This window comes from Larimichthys crocea, chromosome VII, assembly GCF_000972845.2.
Source record: "Larimichthys crocea isolate SSNF chromosome VII, L_crocea_2.0, whole genome shotgun sequence".
NCBI classification, from domain to species: domain Eukaryota; kingdom Metazoa; phylum Chordata; class Actinopteri; family Sciaenidae; genus Larimichthys; species Larimichthys crocea.
Window position 1 is genome coordinate 23,132,161 of NC_040017.1, and position 26,041 is coordinate 23,158,201.

At 39.9% G+C, this 26,041-nt stretch overlaps 1 protein-coding gene across 3 annotated transcripts in view; it reads right to left on the bottom strand.

Annotated features, from left to right (window-relative positions):
• nbeab (neurobeachin b) overlaps positions 1 to 23,392 on the bottom strand; it is a 185,000-nt gene extending 161,608 nt beyond the window's left edge. For all 3 annotated transcript variants that reach the window (XM_027280396.1, XM_027280395.1, XM_027280394.1), the window contains exon 1: positions 22,664 to 23,392. In XM_027280396.1, the coding sequence (XP_027136197.1) occupies positions 22,664 to 22,927 (264 nt within the window). In that variant the 5' untranslated portion in view covers positions 22,928 to 23,392. The remainder of the gene's footprint in view (positions 1 to 22,663) is intronic.
• Between the last annotated feature and the right edge of the window lie 2,649 nt (positions 23,393 to 26,041).

A 26,041-nucleotide genomic window follows, 5' to 3' on the forward strand; every position in this document is an offset into this window, starting at 1 on the left:
TCAAAAGGATGCATGCTGCTGGTGTGCTGACATAAACCCTCACGCCTAACATGGATGAAGTCTGGAATCAAAAAGCGAAGTTGCACAGTGGAGAAGAAAACGGAACAAAGAGCCAATATGAAAAATCTTTTTAAAATACCTTTTTGTTTTGGTTTTGGCTATTTTTTTTTATTCATTTATTTATTTATTAATTACTCACGGTAAAGAATGAGGTTGTGTTAGTAAGGAATCAAGGTTTTTCTGGGGTTAAAAATATGGGTGAAAAACAAAATCATAAAGAAAACACCAGGTGTGAATCAGATCGCCACAGAGTTCTCGGAAAATATTGTTTCCTGAAGAAATATTTATTCTCTTTTATCAAAAAAAAAACCTGACAGTAATATATAATAAAATTTTCTCTAGTCAGTACTGACAGTCCACACTTTAACCTCTGTCACTGTATCATCGCTTCACATCCAGTAACAACTGATATTGTCCAAATATTTATAGGGTTCAGTAACAGAGTCCAAGCTGCTACATTCACTTAGTGACAATGAACAGGACAGCCAGCCAGGAGAAAAAGAGGTGCACCTCTCCTTGGCTTCCTCATACTTCAACCTTCCTTTTCCACCCGGTCTGTCATGTTCATGCTGGGAGAAAATGAAAAGTGAATGAATAATTCACAGCTCAGCGTCGCTGCTCTATGGAGAAAAGCAGGGTACGGCTACATACATGTATCGTGTATTAAAGCATGCGAATATGTACAACTCCAACACGAAAAGAAAAATTCTGTCTCATCTTGTAACAAGCTGTAAGGCTTTGCCAGAATATTCAGTGATATCATACGTTCGCCCCCCAGTTCCACAATTGTTGGACCCTGTTGTGACAAAGTCGGAGAGGGAGGCAATTCCTTTCCCTTCCTGCAGCAGAGATTTTACAAGCTCTGAAAGCTCCTCTGAACCTGAGCCACCGCAATATAAAAACAAAACAGCCCGTGCTCAGGTTATATTAAGCAAAGACAAAGTGCTTTTCACTTTTCTCTCGAGCTGAATGTCAAACAGGTTATCAAACAGCAAAAACAAATAAATGACAGCAGGAACAAGCTGGAATCATTTGCATGGAACGCTGTTACTGACAGTCTGTTGACACTGAAGGAACAACTTGAAAAAAATCAATCAAAAAAAACAACATTTCCGACGGAGTAAACAGATGCTGGGAAAATAAGATTAAAACTGAACCTATCAGACATAAACTCGCTGTTTCTTAAGAAGGTTGTCCAAGAAAAAAGACTGCAGACCCTGTGTGTGTCGTCTCTGTGTGTGTTTATGTGGGTGTGCGCATGTGTACGAGTGTGGCATGGTCTCGGCACAGTGATTGATGGCTCTATTATAGTCTTATTTGATCTACTGTGTAATTACTTGCATCAACACAACCTGTCAGCCTCAATCTGCCCAACATCATGAGGCTGCTGAGCAGAATGTTGCTCCCTAAAAACAGGAGCAATGTCAACAATGTATCCTTCCCATGCACATGCACGGATCACTTCCAGACAGTGTTGCAGACAGTGCACATGCAGGACTTGCTTCCGCAGGGTATATGGATATTTAGCTGGATTTACCTACTTTAACTGGTGCAGTTTGTTTGTTCATTGCTTGGGGTAGGAGTATATAGATGAGTATCCCAAAAAGAAATGAGCGCAGCACAGTAATTATTGCGTGACTGACGTGCTGTTTCATCATGTTGCCACAGCTGAGGGGATTTCTACCCAGCAGAACTTTCAAATTATGTTTCAGCATTGCTTGTCAGCAAATTCATTTTGTAATTTGCTTTAGTTCATCATGAATCACTCAAAACTACTTGAACTAAAACAGAAATGCTAAAGCTTTCATGTGTCAGCAGCACGTTTCAACATGAGCCACAGTCAGTATTTCATGTAAAACAGAGCTATTTGCCAGCTCAGGGCCGAGCAAGATTCCCAAAGATCTTTTTTGCCACAGCTTAAGCGAGAACAAAAGCAGCAACGCTCAAAACACCACTGGTGTTCCCCAGCGGTGTCAGCACGTGTGATGAATAGAGAAAAAACGTGTAGGAATTACTGCAAGCGTAGGATGGAAATCATGTGCAATTTTCTCCTTAGTTTGCCAGTTATATCTAATTTATGGGCATAAATGCACGTGGACATTTATTAAATCATAGATAGACTGGCATGTGGTGTAGCAACCTGAGTCTAAACGGACAGACAGACAGAGGAGCCAGATGGCTGTGAAACAGCAGACGCCCTACGGTGCCAAGAGAGGAGTTTTCCCACAGCGCGAAGCTCTTCACATCATCTGTTGTCAAAAAACGCAGCAATTACCTCCAGAAAAGGAGGGGAAAAGCAAATCTTCAATGCTTCTATAATTATACACTGGGCAAAAGCCACTAACTGAGCAAGTAAACCATAGCTAAGCTCTAGTTACATGCCTGCCAACATTTGCAACAGGTGTAACAGTCAGGAATACAGCAGCGCACCAAAAGCTAAAAGTCTAATAATCATCATATAAGGCTTCAAACTGCACTATTTAATGTCTGTGTGCCGTAAACAGTATCACAGTTGGAGTGTGTTCAGAATAGCAGCCAGCATCTTAAGACTGAGTGGAAAGGAAAGGAGTGGAGAGGACCGGACAGCCAGGAAACATGGTCACTCAGGCAACACACACTAATCTGCAGATGCCCAGAGTGAGACTTGGCCATGCTCTCTGACACATGGCAATCACACGGCTCAGTGCAGAAACACAGGCACATCGTCCACAACACCACTGACTCAGAGACGGACCTGGAAGGACCAGCTGCCCTCTGACTGAGAATGAATGTACTGACAGGGACCGACTGTCCCCCCGCCCCCCCTGAAGTGTCATTCTGGAGGCTTCGCAGACAGACGAGAGGTTATTTGGAGCTGAACTGACGAGTGTTAAGAGCGGGAGTTTGATTCAATCAGTGGCCACACTTACAGCCTTGGAGAATTTCATTCTTAATCCAGTTTTTGTGTGCTGCGTGTAAATATCATAACTTCTTTAGAAAAAACCTGGTTAAGCTCTGGCTGCCGTCAGGATTAAGTTGAATTGCCTTATATCAATTTTTAAACTGGTTACTGTAGCATGAGCTGTGAACACATTACTGCTCTTTTCTTTTCTTTTTTTTGGGTAAATGTTGTAAATACAGATGAGTTTTTATTTGCCAATCATGATGAAGTCATCACGTGTGTGATTGTTTTCAGAAAACCAGCATAGATTATGTTTTCTCTCAAAATATGTCAGATCGTATTATATAAAACATTATAATAATAATAATAACACAGACAAACCATGGATCCCACAGTAACTCAGCATTTCTGTCAGTAAATATATGCATGCACGTTTAGATCCATAATTTAAAATGAGATTCATTTGTAGTCCAACATGACAGATGACAAATTGAAACAAGACAGTGAGGTCCAGCCATGCAGTCAAAAGGGCTACAGGCTGCCTGAAGGAACAAATACAGCTAAGTATGACAGCAAAGGAACATCAGACTACACGATTCTGCATTCATATTCACAAGGAGTCCAGCAGACATTTATTAAAAAATAAAAATTGTTCACAGTTTGCATAGAAACAGATCAACAGTAATGTTTAATACTGAATGTTTACAAGCATTGAGTAAAACAGCAGCGCGCTTCATTAATGTTAATGATGCTGTGTGTGTCGTATTTGTTTCAATAGACACAAAAATGCATTCTTGCAAAATGTTCAGCTCTTATGAATATCAATGATATGTATTAATATACTTCCAGGACTGTAAATAAATGTGTGCACCGATGGAGTTGTGAATTGTATACTAGAGGCTTTAGGGTAATGAAGCCTGGTTGATGAACTGTGTAGAGCACGTTTTCTCCTCTTCACCACACTCTGTTCTCCTCTGTCACTCCCCAGCTCCTTCTTTCTTTTTCTCCTGCCAAGCTCAAGATGACCCCTCATATAACAGGTCACTCAATCTCATAAACCGGCAATAGAACACTGGTTTCAAACCTGTAACATGCTCGGCCCGCTGGAAGCACACAAAAAAAATCTCTCCCACTCACTGAAATGACAGCTGTCGGAGGGAATGAATGAACAAGACTTCACTGGGACAACACAGCAGCGGAATACTCACAAATTCACAATAGTAGACGCCGTACGGTAAATGCAGTTGACGTGCTGAAATGTATTTTTGTCACTATGCAATGTGAAAATGCATTGCCCTTTTCATCACAGTGAAGGTGTCACAGTGAGAAGTAATGCAAAATCATTTGTGGCATGTAGTGAAAAGCAGCTTCGGAGCAGCTTCTCGCTTAAAGCCAGCACTGACTCACTTCCACTGGTTAAAACGACAAATGGCGGTGGCAGGTCACATCAGCTGTTAATTAACATGAATCCCATCAGTAATTAAATGACAGGCCCAAATTACAATTGGCTGTTTTGCCAGGTTGGTGTGCTCTCTGCAGCCGCTGTCTGTACTCAAACAGGGAAGAAACTTCTTGTAACATGACGGCATTGATATACTTCCAACAGCTCCAACAAAGTGAGTGCCATGTCTACAAAACGATCAGCTAATAAGTCACGTCAGTCTCCAGAGTTTCATTATATTATCATTAAGGTAGCGGCTCTTATGGTTATTCTCCCTTCGTAACACCCTACACTACAATCACATAGCTACGACAATCATGTAGTGAAAATGTGCCTAACATGACAGGTCTAATTTCATACAAAGAAAATCATTAACAGAAATTCTTTCCTTTAGTCTCTCTCTGGTTCAATAGCACTGCAAACTTTTTTTGGCCTGAAAGATTTTTCTGATGCCTCTTCCAACCAATTAGATCTTTAGGATTAAGGAGTAAATTATGTTGTTTCGTCAGACAGGGCGCTCTGGGTTCGGGACAGGTTTCAGACGGGGGCCAAGCGGTCCATGGGGCTCTGTGGATCATCCAAGTCAGCCTCTGAGCTGCTGTTCAGTGAGCACAGATTGCCAAAATTGCCTTCCAAAAAGAAGGACAAAATTTCACAATGTTTTACATCTCGACTTACCAGCCAAGTCAGTAAATTAAAAAAGTTTACCTGCCAAAAGATCCCTAACTGAAGAAAAGTTACATTTTTTTACAGAAATCTGTTCATGGGGCTCAAAACATACAGAAAGAAGAAAAAGGTGTGTCTGAGTTTTTGCTTCCACTTCATGGCGAACCAGTGGACACTCAGCTGTCTGTTAAATAGAGTCATGCTTCTGTTCACACAATATTCGGTCAGCAGGGACAAAGTGTGAAAACAGCCCTGTAGTCGAGTGGTTACAGCGCATGCCACGTAACAACATCAACGCAGCGACCTTTAGTGTTGACAATATAAAGAATGGACGTCATATCCATGACCTCACCCACACGTTTCCGAAGAGCCGTTTTGACACTTTAAAATGTCGTGGCTTTGGCCGCCGCCATGTTGGCAATCTTGCCTCTTCTGCCTCCCAACTAATCTAAAAAAATCAGCAAAGACGTGGACTGTCAGTAGACCTGAGGCAGGCTGAATGACGCAAACAAGCCACCTGTAATGGCATGCGGCCATGCACAACTTCGTCATGTTGGCATAAATGGGGAAATTAGCTATAGAGACCAAAAACTATTTTTGTACCAGTCTGTAACAGAGATTATTTCTGCTGTAAAGTTGGACGTTTTAACATGGGGGCTTATGGAGATTGACCCATTCTTTAGCCAGCCTCAAGTGGCCATTCAAGGAACTGCAGTTTTTGGCACTTCCACAGCCACGAAGGGTGCCGCTTGGTTGCATGACACACCCACCCTCTCTCCCGCCATTTCCTGTCTGCCTCCCATGAAGATCTTTTTAAAAACATGCATGGAATGTTACCAAGACAAACACTTAAACTACCACCTACCAAACTTAAACTATTATCCAACATATGGCTCATGGCAGGTGTTCATTTTTAAACCCTGCTCGCTCCACTCCTCCATCATGGCCAAACTGTCATTCAAAGCTGCATGTTGAAGACTCTCACAGAGAAAGAATCCACAGGAGGAGGAAGAAGATGCGCCAAACTCTGCGTCTCATAAACACTACAGACAGACACCCAAGGTAGACAACAAAAATAAATATATTCACATGATATTTTAGGCATGCAACCATAATTCACACAGCAGACCTCCTATGCTTAGACTTGTCATTAGTCTGTTCTGAAAGATGAATTTTATTCCTTAACTCCACAGAAAAAGTCAAATCTCTTGGGCCTGTCACTCTCTTGTGTTGTTGAAATGGTTGATGTTTTGTGTCTCACCTATAATACCAAAAAAACACTTTTAGAGCTGCCCCTGAAAAAAAATCGATTTGAGTCATCGGTTGTGAAGCCTTGCATTTTGTCAGCTGAATCTCAATTGCACTTTTGTTTTGTTTTTTAGCTGTGTCAGTGCACGCAGAGCAGTGCAGGAGCAACAGCATGGCAGGCTGTAAACTTTAGAAACCAAAGTGACCACAAAAACCAACCAGGAGAGAAGGGTGATAAAAACAGAGGCCAGTACAACCTCCTCTACTGCCATCCGCTGTGATTGACTCTTCATTTGATGGTGCTGTCAGCTGTCAGCAGTGGACACCTGAACTATGAGCAGGATGCACACTTTCACTTTTTCGGACTGTGTGGAAATTGGATGTTCCCATATGACAGATTGTGAGGAAAGGCATTGAAACACGAGGTAGGCTTTAATGACTTCAATATGCTGCTGAACTGAAAAAATATAAATAATGAATAGTCAAAGCTTCGTATTTAACAACTAAATCTGATTGGAGTGACAGAATTCTGAGTCAGGTGCAGCCCCTTGATGAAGTGGCTCATTTATACAGACTTTCATTCTGTGACATTTCCAGAGATAAGTGGCCGAACAATGAAGAGACTGATGCTCAAGAAGCAGTACGTTGTAATTATCAAAATGTATCTCTTCAAATGTAGTGTCTCGGGTTTCTGCAGGCAAGCCAGTTCCACCTTCAAAATCTGTACTTGCTACTGCTTTCCAAGGCAAAAAGGTGGTTCAGTAATCAAAAAAAATCTACAGGTGGTTCTAAGACAGAGGGTAAAGATTAGTCAGCACGACACAGGATCACTGGGGGTTTGGGAAAGTTTTAGACTGTCAGAGATTTGATGTACAACTTTGTTAGACTTGGCAGTGCAAATTTACTTTTAGGCCTCAAGGACATTTCTGAGCCTGTTGTGTCTCACTAATTTGTTCGACACTCTTAATAAAGTCAGGCAGATAAAAGCGCTCCAGAGAAGTGGCTTTGACTCCAGCGCAGCCAGACAGAGGGCAAGGAAAACAGACTGAAAAAACACTGACCCCTGGATCATTGGTCGATACATTTGGGGACATCATGAACATAAACTGTTTTTATAAAAAAACTCAATCACACTGATGTTCTTTGAGACTGTCGGATACAGACTACCTGTAAAAAGAACCCAATTTATACAGAAGGGATAGCAGTGGAGAGACATTCTTTAAACAGGAAAAAAAATATTAGGACAGCTACAAACCACATCTGCTGGCTGTGAGTAATGGACACAGAGCTGCACGGCTGATTGGAAACGTTAACAATGACCACTGCAGGATTGTAGCCACAGGGACCCCTCCTATTGTTAGCCGTGAAGATGAACTTGGAACAATCTAATCATCGTTAATGCCTACATTGTGGACACATTGTTGTTATAAAGCGAAGGCGCAGCTGCCACATGGATTTAGCTTTGCTGTCCTCCTGTGCCCTGGAGTAGCAATGAGGCTGTCCTGAACTTCTCCTCACCCCATTCCCAATCCTCCGTCTACTACCTCGTATGGTGAAACAGCGGTTTCTTCAAGGTCAACACAGTCCTGCATCAGCCATGGCTGGCAATACGCCACTGAAAGAAAAGAAAGCTCTTCCGAGACTTAAGCAAAAAAAAAAAAAGCTTTCAATGCTTTGACCGAACACAAAACTGTAAAATCAGCTGTCAAAAACAAGCCAGGCAGCATAATACTCTACTGGAACATCATTCTAGTCCAATATAGATTTAGAGAGTTAAATGCACATTCTGCAGCAAAATCAGCATTCAGTGTACACAATGTGTTGGCACTAGCACCATGATATGAAGGAATTTCTAGAAAGAGAGACCTCTGCATTATGTACTGATGACCAACTACAATGCTCTTTGTATCTGTCACACTGTGCAAATGATTGCCAAACAGCATTGTTGGTGTCTATTCTAAACATCCAGTCTGGATGTCCCGATTTAAACCTTGGACACCCGGTGAACACAACTTTGGCGCCGGTACTGTAGGGGTGAAAAAACAGCGGTACCATTTTAAGTTGGAGATGACATATCCATGGGCTCACGAGACAATACTGCAATACCAGTAAACTAAATAGTGCACCCAGATTCTCTCCAGACAGTTAGAGTCCCATATTTAAACTGTGTGCAGACAAGGTTGTCAGTAGGATAATCACAATGGTGTGCTTTCTAGGAGAAAATATGCCACCTCCAAAAACTTACACCTGGGATACAGAGCCACTCTCTCCGGTAAGCACTTTTATCCTCTCTTGAAGAGGCATATCTGCACTGCTCGTTTGGCTGCGGCGCAGTCCCCTTGAAATATTGCACATTCATAGAGGGAGACTTGCTTTTGTATGGATGTGAATGGAAATGTGAGTGCGGCAATGAAAAAAAAAAACTACTACAGTAAATCTAAACCTAAGAATTTAACTTGCTTAGCATATCATTAAGCCTAAATTTATATTTTTCTACAAGAGCTGTCCATTTTCCAGACACAACCTTGATGTTGGTGACAAGATAATATAGAAATGATCCCACAGCATAGGTTGCTGAGTGGCCCAAACACCTTTTCAGTGCCTTGAAAATTTGTTTTAGGGCCATTTTAGGTGTTTTAGACGTTAGATGTTATAGTATGTTTAGACAAAAATATAATTTTTTACTATTTTACTTGTTTTTGTACTTTACCTTTGCTATTGTGTAATGTTATTATTGGGATATGAATCAATTTTATAACAATCGTTACCTCCCATTGTTGGATTAGATCTTTCCGCCCATACTGTGTGTATAGCGTAACGCTTGTAGGGAAAGATGAGACTGGGATACTGATAGTATGGATAGATAAAATAAAAAAAAAACAGCCTGCAGCTTTAGAAAAGACTCACACTGTATGAACAATGCAGAGAAATAAAATATGGTTGACACAATTCATAGAAACAGGCAAATATAAGCTGTGTCCAACGTGGGGATTTTCTGCCCAAAGCCACGGAGCAGCTATGAGATAAAGTACTCAAACATTAATCAAAGCATGCATTATCAGTCAGAGGCATGATGCCGGGATTCAGCAATCTCCACGGCTTTTCACCACTCCTAACACCCTGCATTCATCGTAACGAGAAGAGTAAGACTGTCACACTGTCCCGAGCTGTGTTCCATATAGGCCATCTAATTCCATGCTGAATCATCTTCAACCAAATGCCACTGCAGTAATCCTTCTCTGCTTGAGACTCTGGAGCAACAGTGAGTCTCTCCAGCCAGATGTTCCTTTCAAAGCAATCCAGCTCTCACAGCTAATAGCATTAACCAGAGACACACATTTAGCATCTAGCCTTTGCTTGAAATTGGGCGTCAATATGCCCATGCAACAGCATACAGAGACTTAACTGCATCCCTAAAGGCACAAAAGAGACTTGCAGCGCAGTTTGAGGCAGTAAAATGTATCCACTGTTGTTCCATCGTGTTTGCAGACTAGGTAAATTGCACATAATTACACATGTTTTTGGTGTAAACAATGGATTTTATGGATGAAGAGTGAAAATAGGTAGTAGAATTGGTTACAACAGTGATCAAAGCACATCGCTTCTCTATTCAAATCAATTAGAAATGGCACAAATAAGTCATCTATATGACACCATGAATCATTCTTAGATCTATTATCCCAGACAATAGAGAATGGAGACAATAGAGACAAACCCTGATGAGCCTGCAACTAAAAAAAAAAAACACTTCTGAAATTGATTGACTATATAGAAGAAGAAAAGCTGGCATCATATAATTAAACAAGGGAGGTAGACCATGTAGGTGTTCTCTCATGAATATATGTATGAGCAACACTTTTGTGCTGAGAAAATCTGACATTTAATGGTATTTGAATCAGAAGCTATGCATCGCTGATGGTTTATTAGGCACATACCTAAAATATTCAATAGCAAGCTGCTGAGTCCATCCGAATGGATCTGAAAAGTTACCGCATTGAACGAGATGGAAAAACACGCAGACAGCAGACAAAGTATGCGCAAGTGACTAATTATAAAAAGATCTAAGAGTGTGGCAGGGGGGATAATGAGACATAAAAATGGGTGGTGTCTTCGTTCATTAGGCTGATCCCTGAGTATTAACTGTAATCTAAAACTCTAACTACCCCTAAGCCCTCCATTATTCCCCCCCCCTTACTTCAGCCATATTAAATCAGTGTGTGATCTACTCTTATAAAGCCCTTCATGCTTCAATATCAGCAGGAAATGGAAACATCCCAGCTGTACTGGAGCAATAAATATAAACATCTAGGAGATTGATTACACTAACCTTTATCAAAAGCAAAGCCTTCGCAGGAGAGCAGGATGAACACGGCACCCTGGCCTCAGTCATCGAATGGCAACACACTGCAGGCAACAGCGCTGCAGCACTTCAAGACCAAAGGGAATGAAGTGTAAATGAAAACATAACACTAACATATTCGAAACAGAACCATCCCATCAACAACGCCAGCCTTGTCAGGCATAATGTAGAAATCTGTATTCACAGCACACATCATTAACTGCCTAGTGGCTCGTGTGCATCAGAGAATTATAAATCTGTCACTTCCTCTAATGCAGACCTCAGATGCCTTATGCTCCACCAATAAAGTGGGTTACTCTCAGTTCTGTCACAAGCAGAGATGGAAAGAGAAATTGGCCACATTCAAAGAGAGACGATCAGGAACTTTTACATATCAAACCAAATGCCATCTCAGATTTGTTTTAGTGGTATGCGATAGCTGATATGATATAAGGTGATATATTGAGTTGGCAAAGAACACTGTATCTAAAATAAAAAGACATTTCTGTCATGAAGTTGAATGAATTCAAATGTAATATGTTATGATTTGTCATGTGTTCATCTGTCATGTTGTCTCGTGCAATACGGGCTGGGCACCACAGCTGCACGATTATTAAATAAATGAATAAATCATTCGGATCAAATGTAGCCACGTTGACATCCTGTGCTCTGAAATGTGTTATATATGTGCACATCTTTGGTTTGCTTCACTAACTTACTTTTTTGTGCACCCTTTTTTTTTAATCGCAGCCTTGTTTCAGGGAGTAAGGAAGCTGAGAAAGTATCTTGATTTTCCTTTTTCCTCCCATAATTTAAATAAATCTGAATAAATCACTTTTTCCAGTGTAATGATTAAAAGAGGTGCAAGCGGTGAGGTCGACAGATGTCATAGCGAGATAGCTGCTGTTATTAAAACACTGTAGGCATTTTACTTGCTATCCGCCTTTAAAACCATCTGCTAGATTTCATGACTTAAGGATGTAGCATTAATTCCTCGACACAGAGACAATTTAAGCATCAAGTCACTCACAGCCTAACATCCAATTACACTGCTGGCTGCTTTCAGATTCATTTGTAAGTTGGTATTCAAGTTGGACGACATGTAACATTTGCAAAACTTTTTTCTAACATTAGAGCACATAAAAAGGATTTCCTGGCTTCCATCCATATACTCCGAAAAACTTATCTTATTAGATACAAATTAGATAAACATTTCCATTTCCAAGCATGACTTTATCAGTAGAGATCATGAGGAACAGCGCCATAGATTTTATTTGCACCTTCACCCTCTAATTATCAAGAAGTCTTTGCCTTTGCTGCATCTGCTCTGTGATGTGGACACTTTGCTACCTTCGCTGGCTGTCACCCTGCCGCGGCAAGCAATATGACTTTGCCTGTTTGCCTAATCAGAGATGCAGCTCGCTCATCTCCATAGAAATGAGCATGTGTGTGTGCAGGGCCTCATCCCTATGGGGCTAGACAACGCATTAACACCCAGGCTGGGATTTGGTTGACTGCCAAAACCAACCTCCACCCGGGAGCAAGCACATTGCTGCTGCTGCTGCTGATGGTCCAACACACTTGTCCCTTGCTGTAAACATGTCTGCTTAACAATGGCTCAGTGACTGACCATGCTAACATGTGTTGTATGTAGCCTGCTGTTCTGTGGCTTTGCTATATAAAGTGCAATGTTTAAAAATCTAAAACCAAAGGAGTAAAAGGAGATTGAATTTATTCTTATATATTGTAATGCAGCACTTGCACAGACTAATTTGAGGAAAGGATCTAATATATACAATGGTTTGAACAGACTTTCGTGTAATATGCCCTTCAGATGTTGGTTGATGAAGGAGGGCTGCCAAACTGGATTAGGCATCAATGTATGTCCTCTCAATGAGAGACTGAGAACTATCAAAGGAAAACCAATCAGAGGGCCTTTGATAGAAACAGAGTGATATTCTGCTGAGAACACTTACGGCCAAGAAATAATAATTTGAATTCAGAATCAGACTAATATTCCCAAAGAAAGTTGCAGTAAGATTCTGTTGGTATACACTGTGAACTTGTGAGCTGTGTATTTGTGAGCAAACAAATGTGACCTGAATAAAAGGTCACAAACACAAACAGCCTTCAAAGCTCTGTCTAGTGGGTGTGACCGCACAATCACACAATGAGCAGACGAGCACAAAGAAAGAAAGTTTTAAAAAAAGAAAAAGGGTGTCGAAATTTCTACTATCGCAGGCTGTTCCATTGTCGCCTCTCTGACAACAGGATTTTGCACAGTTTTGCACATCACACTGCAGCACAACAACACGTTTGTATCAAAAAATAAAAATAAAAAAAAGTCCTGAAAGACAGCGTCAGCCACGACAACAGAGTTCTGCCAACCAGGAGTCAGTTGTGCCTGTGGTAAATATTGTCCCACTGAGCTGGGAGATGCAACGCAGAATGCACCCTGACACAAATGTAGGCAGCAGCCAAATAATATACATCAGCATCTCTCCGGGGTAACACTGAATGAGTGAGTAAGAGGGATGAGCAATAGCAAGAGGAGAGTAAGGCCCAAGGGAGAGCAGAGAGAAAATAGATCCATGGCCTTTGCACAGTCATTTGACCTATCTCTTTAGCATTTCCTTAAGGTACTGGCTGTTGGTTATCAATGAAACCACAAAGGGTCTATACCCAACAGCGATTCCAATATACCGATGTTGTTATCTAGAGATACTATCCTATTTCCTATTTTGGCAACATTATAAACAACGACCAGAGGATACACGTTTAAAGAATTGTTTTAATTTGCAGAGTAGCAGGAGAGTAGCAGCGTGATAAGAAGGGTGAGCAGTGAGTGTAAGAGTAAACTCAAAAAGCTGGAGGAAAAAAACAAAAACATACACTTTGTCCTTGATTGAGGACAAGAAAATACAGCAGCATGCTCCCTGAATCAATAAACAGTTCAGGTAAATCACTTTTACACAAACAAATCTGCACAGAATTAGAATTTCAATTTTCTCTCAAATCTTAGGAAGATTATCATGAAGTAGATCAGAGGAAACTGCTCTTGGCAGAAATTGGATGGCTTAGTAGAGAATAACTTGACTGAGGAGCAGGATTTTAGCATACTGTAGCTCCCCCCCCCCCACACACACGATGCATGAGGTTCAAACTGGAACATATGAAAGCCTAAGTGAAGATTTCATGAAGGTGAACGCTGCTTTTCCTGATGAATGACTTAATTATCTCACCATATAGAGCATGTAGCATTAATGTGATACTTAAATGGTCCATGTAGCTGAATTATCTTTCATTGACTCCATCTAACTCAGATGTCTGGGTGCACAAAAGGACCTGTACTGAGAATCATGCTCAAGGGCATTTCAGGAGGTCTGCTACAGAATGGAATAAAAATGACAAGTTTCAGATTATTTGAAAATCGTTTGGTATGACGTCTAACAAATCCAGAACCAAACTGAAATGTCAGTAGCATTCTTCAAATCACTGCAAACTTTTGTCAGTTCAGCTGATCTTTTGCAACATGACCTACAGGAGACTGTAAATCAATTACAAAGACTGTCTCGTGGTAATGAAACACATGCATGCATGCAGTGGGTTTGCAGTAAACAGCAAAAAAAGGCAAGGACCCATTAGGTAATGCTTCAAGAGCGACACAGAAAAACAGCTGTGGAGTGTGACATTTGCAAAATTGTACCAGTGCCCAGAGGTGATATCGATCCAAGATTGATCAAAGTGCGCAATTGACTCAACAGCAGCAGAGGGATGCTTACAGTGAAGGCCAACCATAACTGAAAGCAACTAAGCCACACACAAGTCTCAATCTTTGTCTTTCATCTATCGTGCATTTCCAGATGCACTGATTGTCTCTTGACAGCAAAGCTGCAGATTCAAGTACTTTTATATCTTTAGAAAAAAGGCAGTTGGTAAACATAAAAGCTTCTCTCTGTTACAGTTCAAATGATTTTTACTCAGCACTATGAAACAAAAAAGAATTAATTTAAGCCAGCTATGATTCCATTTCTGATTAATACCCTATATGAAAACATGTTTTTTTTTTGCAATAAACACAGTTTTCTGTTGCTATGATGACAAAGCTTCTCTTCAAATTGCCGGCTTGGTTTTTTAGTGTGGCACAACATGAGAACTTTCACAGAGCAGGAGATGGAAAGCCTTCCCTTAAGCCATCATATGAATGAAAACATTTATTTGCGATTGAGATAAAAGAGACTCTTCTACCAGATTGAAGTCCAAACTGTATAAACAGAAATGGAAGTGAAAGATGCCTGCTGGTCTTAAACTGTCACATTCTCTGGCTTAAATGAGCAGATATGAAGGCACACATCAAACACACATCAGTATTTTGCCACAGAACTAACTAGAAGCGGGATGCCAAAGAGCAAACATAACTGCACAAAACATCATACACTGAAATTAATATACTTCAATCAATGATGTATAATAATATAATAAATAAAGGACAAGCCAAACTTCCTCATGGAGGCCGTTCCATACAATGACGACCCTGATGGGTCTTTGTTTTTTTAATGTAGACCTTGGGGTGACAAGAAGTGTCAGGCAGGATGATCTAAGAGGCTACACCTGATGACCTTTAAAGGTTCACATGGGACTGAACCATGGAGACCATAGTTTTATTAGTAATTGAAGGAATAGCAGCACCTTTCCACAAATCTATGTCAAATCTGTGAATATTGGGTGACTGCTATACAGCCCAAAAATTTATATTTTCCAGATGTCTCATTTTGTACAATATACTGTTAAAGAGAGCTTTATAATGGCTCAAAAGGCGAGACATTACTTTTTTCCGAAGGACATGAGTTGAGGATGAAGCAAAAAAAAGTGATTTACTACTATTATGTGATGCTGTTTTATAATTTACTTCTTTAGTATACCAACTCCCATTGATCCGGTGACTTTTCAGACCTCATCACCGCAGAGGATTTAAAAAGGAAAAAAAAAACAACAGAAGCCAGATGTAGTCACAAATGTTAATATAATGTGTTGTCAGCATGATGTCACTTATTTTTCCATTTATTTTCTGCCTCTGACAGGTGTGATCGTAGATCTATAATTTCAATCAAGGCTATTGAGCTTACAGTGAATTAGATGCCTCAGAGAACACTGGTGTAAATTTATGTCAAGCAACTTTATTTGAGGAGGGAAGCAAGCATTGTGATATTCAGTGCAGTATGTGTAGATAGATAGTAAAAGTAATAGTTATTCCAACAGCAACATGAAGACGAGGAAATTCCCTTAGTCTCAAGAACTAACCATAACCGTGTTCTGACTGCAAGTGAAGGAACATCTATTCCTCTGCAAAAACCAAGTCTGTTCTCCCAGATGAATGCAACAATTCAACCTGAAAATGTTTTTTCATGAGCAGGTTTGCCCAAATGCCACTCCAAGCCTAGATAGCGGTATTATTGTTATTCCAAAATCAACAACTAAAAAATCTGGGAGTCCCCTTTGACTCACATTTGAGAGGCGCATTGACAACACAGCTGAAACAGCTTTTTTCCACATTGGCTAAGTTCACCAATTAGCATCATCTAAATTCATGCATTCATCTCATCTAGACTGGACGATTATGACATGTTCTTCTCAGGTTTGTAGCAGAAGAACGACTGCAACTAGTCCAAAATGCAGCGGCTACAGTTCTTACAACCTCATGTCACTGGCTTCCACTTTCATTACAGCCAGACTACAAACTGCTACTTATTAGTTACAAAAGTCTTCATGGATTATCACCACCCTCTTTGACAGATTTTAAAATGGAGACTGAAAAGCTATTTATTTTCTGTCACCTGTAACTGAATTGAATAATTGCTACCCTTTTCGGAGTTGTATTGCAATCTTGTTTGTCTTTTACACTTGCATTTGTTTTATAAATTTTAAAAGTCTACTGAGACTGATTTTATGTTAAAACAAATGTAGTGACAATTTACATAGATATGTAATGAGACAAAAAAACTATGTGTAACACCTAAACAATGTTACAATAATCAAGCTGTCAAAAATCCTTCACACCATTTCTCACTTTTTGTGATGTATTCAGGTGTTGATGACGTTCAATTGTCATTAAGTGTCACACCAACAGGGTAGGGTTATTATTAGAGGCAATCATGGCATGCAATTCTTTTTTAACCTGTTATATTGATGATGTGCCACTGTTAGTCACTTAAAGGGAATATACAGAGTTCAAAGTCAGAGGAAACTTCTTGGACATGGTGGTCAATGAGAGTTGTCCTCAATGCTCACAATGAATTATTGCAATTGCACAAGTGTTAATGAGTCAATCTCATTTCTATCTTTTCACTTGAAAAAATAATTTTGGAAAGTTGAGGGTCACACAATACACCCACCATAGGCAGCCATTGCACCCCAATAAATATACATTCTTTAATTATCTTTAGGGTTATTTTTTCTCGCATGGGGCTGGAGCTGATCCTAGAATTCAGTCACTCTTTGGGAAGTACGCCAGTCCATCGTTGGGGCTACCTTAGAAAGACAGACTCACTCTCATGTAGTATACCTATTAGCAATATAGAGTCCTTGGTGCAGGTAAATGTACATCCTCACAAGACTTGTGGATTGGACACATATGGTTTGCTTATAGTTTTGAACTGACAGCTAGGTACTGCTCCATCTGACCACTGAGAGAGAAATATACAAATGTAACAGAATACTGAGAGAAGATTAAAAATGACCTGAGCCAACTACCTGTAGGATAAATGACTTCCTATAGCCAGAGGCATGCTGTAGCAACTACAACAATTCAGCTTCAGATGCACAGGTTTCTCTGTGATACACAAAGCATCGCCCTTTGTTCCCAAGGAACCCCAGACTATCACTATTTGCTGGTTGCATAGATTAAACTTGTTCCTATAGATACTGATCAGGTTATGATACCGTGCAGAGATATTGTATGACAGAAGATTTCCAGTGAGAGACTGGTACAAAGAATAATAATAATCCAGACTCAAAAAGAAACAAGGTTTACTAAGAGCAACCCAGTGTCCTAAAATTGCATTCAACTAAATTGAGGAGGGAAATTAGGAGATGTTAATTTACATATCTGACAAGACAATGATAGTAAACATGCCAGTCAAATGTTCACTAACAACATATTTCATTTGTTTTCTAACAGACAAATCTGACAGTCTCACAACTCAATATCTGCGTATTATTAAAACCTTGCAAAGCCTTAAATCTCTTACAGAAAATGTGCCACAATGAAATGTGTCACAAAAATTACTAGCTGCCTCTTGCAACACAGCAACAAGATACATTTGTCAAGCATCCTGAACAAGTTTTATAACGTTTCACAAACAAAAGTCCAGTTTACTTGTTAAATAATTGGTTCAAACTAAGGTCCCACCTCTGACCCAGCAGACAACCAGTCATAGTTTAATGGGGTGGCCAATCAGGTTTCAGGGGTGGTTCGTGCCACCTCCTGGATACACCCCTGAACTTATATAAGAGGCAATATATAAACATAGTTTCTAAGAAAGAGAGTGTTGATTCTTATGTATTTCAAGTTGTTTACAATTTCAACTGGTAGATCATGAATTATGACTGGCTCAGTGGCAAAGTCCTGTTTAGAGAATATAATCCATTAAGCTATGACACCTGGCCTGAAGAGCAGTCTAATAGTTCAGGCATGCCAACTCATCTGTGACAAAAGGCCAGCACCCTGACTGATGTAGTAACAATAAGTTTCATATAAATAAATCACTGTAGCGCTTTTACTTTCTTTATTTGATTCTGATTCAGGGAAATTGCTCTCAAAAGCATCTTGTAATCAGAAACAGCAAGGATGAGTGATTACAAATCATAACCCAATGTGGGTCATTGCGCCTGTCATAAGGATAATTGCAGTATGCGTGTGTGCAGTGTGTAATGCCATTAAGCTAATGAAAATAATTGATTTGGCAACTATTGGTGATCATATATTTAACGAAGCAGGAAGGGCATACGAAAATACTGAGAATCTGTCAATTTCTCATTCAAAGGGTCTCAGCGCGCTGGTGTGCTTTGTATTTAAGCTGGTAATTCAAAATGATATCAAATGAGCAATAAATTGGCCTCCATGCGGCAGGGACTGAGCAAGTAACTGTAAATGAAGAGAATGAATAAACTGTAAAATCACTGACAGATGTGAAGGGAATAGTAGCAAGAGCAACGTGTCCCTCGCAGCAGAATATTTTATGTAAATGTTTTTAGTAAAACCCTTTTTGGCAACTGCATTCCCCCTTTTTAGAGCTTTTTTTGAAGCATGTCATTAAAGTGATAATCCACCAAAAATCTTTTTAGTAACACTCCACCCCTGTAGGCTTGAAAGACCATGTTGGCACTTCTGTTCTTAATGCAAAATAGTAGCTCTGGTCAGCTTCACTTAATATCTCTGTGCATGAATTTGCACATTCATAATGTAGAAACTTATCAATCCATTCCTACTGCATAAACTTTCATCAGATTTTCATCAAAACCTGTCAAATACTGCACACTGTACTTGCTTGTTGCTTTCTTTTAAGCAGTCCCTTGAGACAGGCATGGGCATTTATGGTCACAAGCTACAAACATAAACTGTATTTTGCCACATTTTGACATAATTGGGAAAAATATGAAGATGTGGAACATGAGCATAGAAATGGATCTTAAATAAGTGGATTGTGTTGCAGGAATGTTCCTGCAGGAGTGTTTCTATGGGTGGTTTGATGTTTTCCACTATGGAAACATAACCACTGGAATCCAAGCAACTGGTATGAAAAAAAAAGTAGTTTGAAGCACAGTGGGACGGTTGCTTCTTTATGAACAAGGAATCTGCCACTTTTAACAGCGACCTTTAAAGTCTACAGGGGGTGAGTGGTAGTAGAATAGATTTCGGGTGGAGCAGCAACAAAGCCAAAATAAGCTTGGTGATAACTCTGACCTGACATGACAGTGAAAGGAACAGTGTATTTTATGCTTTTTGTGTTATTATCAACCAGTTGCTGACAGTACATGAGAACCCAGTTAGTCCCAAATGTCAAGATCGAGATGAAGATGTGCTGTGAAAGCCATTTCCTAATTTCATAGGTCACGCCATCTTCTTTTCACACCTCTCCCCATTAGCCATCAGATCATACTTGACTTGCTGTTGAGTAATGTGACTTTCTCTTTCATCAGAGCACTGCTCATTGAATGATTCACCAAGTGACAATTAGCAAAGTAAAAAAAAAAAATACCCTCTGTTATTTTCACATCGTGCAGAAAGCAGTGAGTCAGCTGACGGGTCACAAAGGGGGCTGTAAATTACACATCTGAGTGTGAGCCAAATCCACTTTGTTTCCAACTTAATGAGTAACAAGACAACAAGAAATATCGTCACTTACATGTACAGTATAGATGTAACCTTTATTTATGATCAGAGCTTAAGAGCATCATTAGCCTTATGTGTTCTGACTAAAAATAAACATGTTGGCTGCCATCATTTTTCACACCTTAGGGAAAATAATTTGATCCAATGATCTAATAGGAAAAGTAGTATAATAAATAATATGTCACACACACTATCTTTTTATTATTATCATCATTATTACTATACAAGGTCACAGGTGTACCTGAACCTAAAGGCACACAACAACAACATATTAGAGATGTTTTTGATATTATATGATTAGTATGAGTTAAACAGACAAACTGTCAACAGTGTTTCAACTGCTGCCCATAATATGTCTGGAAAGGACTCCAGATCCCGATGACCCTAAACGGGAATAATGCAGCAAACAAATTACCTAATGCTATTTTGATGAGACCAAAAACTCTGGCACAGAGTGAAGTTCTGGTACAGAGCTGAGAGTCCTCGGGCGCTACAATATATCGCTTTACCTTCTGAAGGTGTTTCGTGTCTAATTCAGTTAATATGGCACCCATTTCCTAAATCTAATGACATACCTGACGTTCCATAAACTACAAAGTGATGGTAGGTTTCTATGTAGACTCTCATTTTAGTAAAGGAGCAGTAATACCAGATCCATTTTAACATTAAGATTTTCCATCTTGGAGGTTTGACAAGGCTAAAATATAACAAAATATAAAGCTAACAGAATAAGACACTTTTTTTTATAATAGATGTTCAGACCAGGATCCCTTGCATATAATTTTTACAATATGCTCCTTGGAGATGGAGAAAAACATTGTTATTTCATTACTCCTTAAATTGGACCCCATGAGAATCAGTTAAGGACTTTTCAGGATCTTCAGATCCTCTATGCACTTCAAAATTAATATGAATTTCTCAGTATAAACATTCCTGTTGTCATGGCATCTTGCAAGGCAGGCAGCTTGTTTGCACGACAGCTTTCTCCACCCTCTTCGCTGCACATTTTGTGATGTAATTTAGATGAAGAGGCAGACATAATAACAATTACTGTGTCATCTGGTCTCAAGATTCTTGCATTATATGTGGTTCATTTGTATGCACATAATTTGGATATTAAGGTTGTATTTCTGTTTGCAAACAAGTCAAGTAGAATCAAACTGGCCTGATAGCTATCCACAGCAAACCAGCAATACGCTTTGTTATTTAAATCTGCTATTTGGGACCTGTATGTGACAAGAAAACTCTGCTGTATGTTATATATCAGGGCATGTGAAGCGAAAGGCAGATATGACATTAACTATGCTCTGTCTTCAATAAGTCAACAGAACAAAGCAAACTGGATAAATTATTAATACAAGATCAGTGTCCAGTGCAGATGGATCTATAGTCTATTGTCTGTTGAAAACAGAAGTCAGTTTAGACAACAGCGTGCTATTGCTTGAGCACATCCTGTGAAAACAGCATGGCAAAGTGCGAGAGGGCAAAGGTGTCCGAGACTCCAGCCATTGTAGAACTGCTCTCATGTCTGAACATGCCAAGGGCTACAATTTGTCCTGCTCCACAAAGTGGATTTCAGTTGTGCCAGAACAGGTCGTAATTAATCTCTAGTGTGCTAACAAGGAGAGGCGAAACCACTGCAAACAGGCCGTGCTGTAGTACTGCAGATAGTCAAAGCCAAGGTAGGCCATTAACTGCTGCTACGCTCTGTTCATACCGTGCTACACTGTACCACTGGAGGGAACCGGCTTTGTTTGCTTAACCCTGGCGTTACCATGGGCTCAAATCCCAAAACAGTGTGTTGACAGTCATCACTTCTGACTCTCCTCTCGCTTTGCTGCATCTGTAATAATGGCATACATTAAATTATGAGAACACGCTCCTCATGCCTGGTTAAAAAGTGGAGGAGAGCTGTACACAACATATTCCCTGGGTCAATATGAATCTAGGGTGAAGGTGATGATCATCATTCACTCACAAGTTTTCACACTTTAGTCATGAGCGTGAATATTTGAGGAGCTGCCAAACACCAAACACAGACCAGTCTTTGAACCCCCGTTCCCTGAAAACATCTTAAAAACAGGGCATGTTATAGGGACCCTCAGGTCTGGGCCCCCTGGATCTCCTACTAACACACACACACACACACACACACAGCAGGGGATGCCCTCTGATTTCATTCACCTGCATCACTTTCACATTAATATAAATGCCATTTGAAGCAAACTGTGGCAGCAGCAGCAGGTTATGCACTACTCCCCATTACACTTTAATCCCAGCAAACATGCACTTCTTTACTGAGCTCATCCACATCGACATGCTCCATCATTTACAAGCAACAAACACGGTGAAGTTGCAAACTTGAGAAAACTGGGTTTGTGTTGGTGTCTCCTCATCCCTCAGCACACCTTTGTCTGTGTGCATGTGTCACTTTCCAGTGTTTACTCGCACACATCCCGGAGCACTTGCTCATATTTGCACTGCAGATAATTTAATAATTATTTTTGCACCGTCTCGGTGTTGAAAGAACAGTTTTTTTTTATTATTATTGTGTTATTGTTGAGGCTGGAAAGCATTCCAGATTTGGGATTAGGCGTCCAGAGTTAAAGGAGAAAGGCTGGGGAGACGTTTACTTACCAGATTCAGCACCGTTTCAACAATATCCCGGTTGCTAACCTCTCCAACCTGGATCAGTCCGATGAGGACAGCAAATTTCATTTTGATATTCCGGATTGGAACCGATGGATTGATAATCCCAGCCGGGAGCACCACTGAACCTGAGCCGGACATCATCACTGTCTCACCGGTGACTGCAGCCGCGTGTTGCCTGTGACCTGGAGGAGGTTGTCGGTCCGAGAGCGACACCGAGCCCGGCATTGTCACGGTTCTCTCGCTTGTCATTTCCCAACCCCCTAAAAAAACCGGGCGGCTAGTTACGCGCTTTATTCCCCTTTATGATAAATTAGATTGGAGCATCCAAAAAATAAAAATAAAAAAAAAGAAAAGAAATGAAAGACTCGCGGAAAAAAAAAAACACAAACAAGAATCCACTCCACGAGAGAGTTCCGGTGATGGGGGGAGTCCGGTGTGTTGTCGGTGCCAGCCGGTGAACTGAGCTGACTGACCTGCAGTGTGTACACAAAGATGTGTGTCTCTCTTGGATGTGCGTCTCCGTGACTGTGCTGCTGTCACCGCCTTGTTGCCGCCCCCTGCCTGCAGTCCCGCTCACCACGCCTGCGCTGGCCCGCGACGATGGAGCCGTGCAGCCGGGGAACTGACCGCAAGCTGGGCCGCTTCTCGGAGCTTGTCCACCGGGGGCGGCTGGACGCAGCGACGTGCTTCATGGAGCTACGCATGGCTGCTCAGAGATGCAAGTAAAGTTCAAAATATTCCTTTTTATTTTAGATGTTTTATAAGGTGATTATCAAGAAAAGTAACTTCTGCAATATGGCTTATTTTACTTTGCCCAAAGTCATACGGAAAGAGATATTCAGCATATAAAAGACACATATGTTTTTATATACTTCTTACCGGTGAAAGTTGAACAAACACAACAACAAGTTAGCAAATTTAAATCCAAAACAAAGATGGCAGCAGGAAGTTACCTGACTTCTGTTTCCTGTCTTTATTCAAAAATGTAATCAATAATAATAATAATAATAATACATTTTATTTCATAGCCGCCTTTCTGTCACCCAAGGACACCTTACAATAAATAAAAGTAGACAGCAAATAACCCGAAACAAACAAAAATAATCATAAAAGTATATCAAATTACAAGAATACAACATTAAAACAGGTTAAAATAGGACAATGCAATTGAGTCAGATGGAAAAGGCAATTTTAAACAGGTGGGTTTTAAGTGCGGACTTAAGAGTTACTGAGATCAGATTGTATAGCTACACTGACAACCATTTGAAATTAATGTAATACAAAAAAATCTAATGAGTTATGTAGTTAACATAATAGTTAGTGGTGGCAGGAAAGCACAGGTGGACCTAATTACATTAAAAATGTATTTGTTCCATTTATGTGTCCCATGAGTGAGTTGGCACGCCTGAACGGAATGCAAGGTTATAAGTTACTCGCTGTATTGGTGCTTTGCTCCAGGTGTCTCTCTTAATTAAACTTTTGGGCAACAGGATCACCAGAGCACACTAATCGAGCTGAATTTGCTCTGATGAATTTCAAAGCAGTGTCATATTTTTTCAGTCCTGTGTTTATACTGCGCTATCTCTAGGTGCTTTGGGTCTAACAGATTCAGTTCTCTACAAAATAAATAAATAAATAAATGGTCCATGCTGAACAGTGAAAAGACCTAATGTCATCTTGGTCTATTAGGATCCGGAGCCTAGCCAAAAACTAAATGAGAATCGAGTTGTATGACCATGTATAATTTTATTACAATGCCTATTAGGTTAATAGAACCTACAAATGTGTGATGGTTTCCTTTTTTATTAATAGGTTTATTAAAGGTTGTTATTTTATTAAGACTGCAGTTATTGAGCCATTTAAGAAATGTTTTTGCTTAAGACCATATATTAACGTACACCTTACCATCTGACTTGTATTACCCTTTAATTTTGTTTACCCCCTTCACATAAATGTGTGCTATTGACGTTAGAGTTGGAGCTCCAAGTGTGGAGAATACATTGATTAGTCTGGCACAAAGGTGACCCTGGATAGCCATCTATGCAAAGCAATACAACAAATCCTATTACACTCAGATTAATTCCCCTAGTCAACTACAAAGCAAAGTCGTGTTCCTGGTGAGTTGGTATTAGGGTCTGCCTGTTGACAAATTGAACTGGTAATACAGGCAGAATTTTAAGAATTTACTGGCATTAATGGAAGTTCATGAATTGCCAGGTTTAATACTCAACAGTTTAAAAATTGGTTTGCATCCATTACTGTTAACCATGCATGTAACATATACAGAGATTTTTGTCATGTTATCTCCAGTTGTTATTCATGTTAGTTTTCAAAATATTCCTTTGAATGATGCGTTTCACTGCCTTTTATTTTAGATGTTTTATGAGGTGATTATCAAGAAAGGTAATTTCTCCAATATGGCCTATTTTACTTTGCCCAAAGTCATATGGAAAGAGATATTCAGTATGTTATAACAAATAGCATAACAAAAAAGCCACCAGGTCCCTGTGGTTATATGAAAGAGACTGACACTGACAGCTTGGCAACAATCCTGTCCATCGTCCTGACTGACAGCCAGAAGCTGAGTTGGCATTTCATGACCTCATTAAGCTGATCTGTGTCAGCATGGCTTCAAAAGAGGTAGAAATAATGTCAGATTTTATATAGCTACCAATCATTGCTACAGTTTTAAAGCTTGATTTAATTAACAGTAATAGGCAATAGCCTGTTTAGCCACTTCACCTGTGGGTAAATTAAATATAATTTCACCCTGTGAAGTGGTTTGTTTTCTCTGACTGTAGTTTATTCTAGTGCAAATACATGTATGCTGTACTTCAAAATGTTATATCTTTCCTACAATCCACAATATTAAACGTGTTGTTCCCCATTCAAATGAGAACCATAAAACCTCCCAATACTGAATAGAGGTCAATGGAGGGGGGATTGACTTTGCCATTCATACAATAAAGGGAACTGATTTAGAAGAGCAGATCCAGATTCAGTGACCTGACCTGTTCATGTAATGATCGTTTCATGTCTGGCACAGCAGCTTCTCATTGTGTCCTATAATGGTTTTGGTGAATGATTCATTTATATCCTTTAATCATGTCTGAGCTGTCTTGACACCTAAATTTATCTGTGTAAGGTTTTGAATAGACACCAGATTCTGATGATTTTTCAAGCCATCGACCAAGACGTATTTTAATATTTTACAAAATGGGATATTGTCAGTGTGGCATCCTTTTAGACCAAAACGATTACTACCACTGGCATGAACACTTCCCCATTAGATATTGTAGCATGGACATCTTTTCTTCTGACTATTACTACCTGTTGAAAATGACTGAAAAAGGTCTGCTCTTT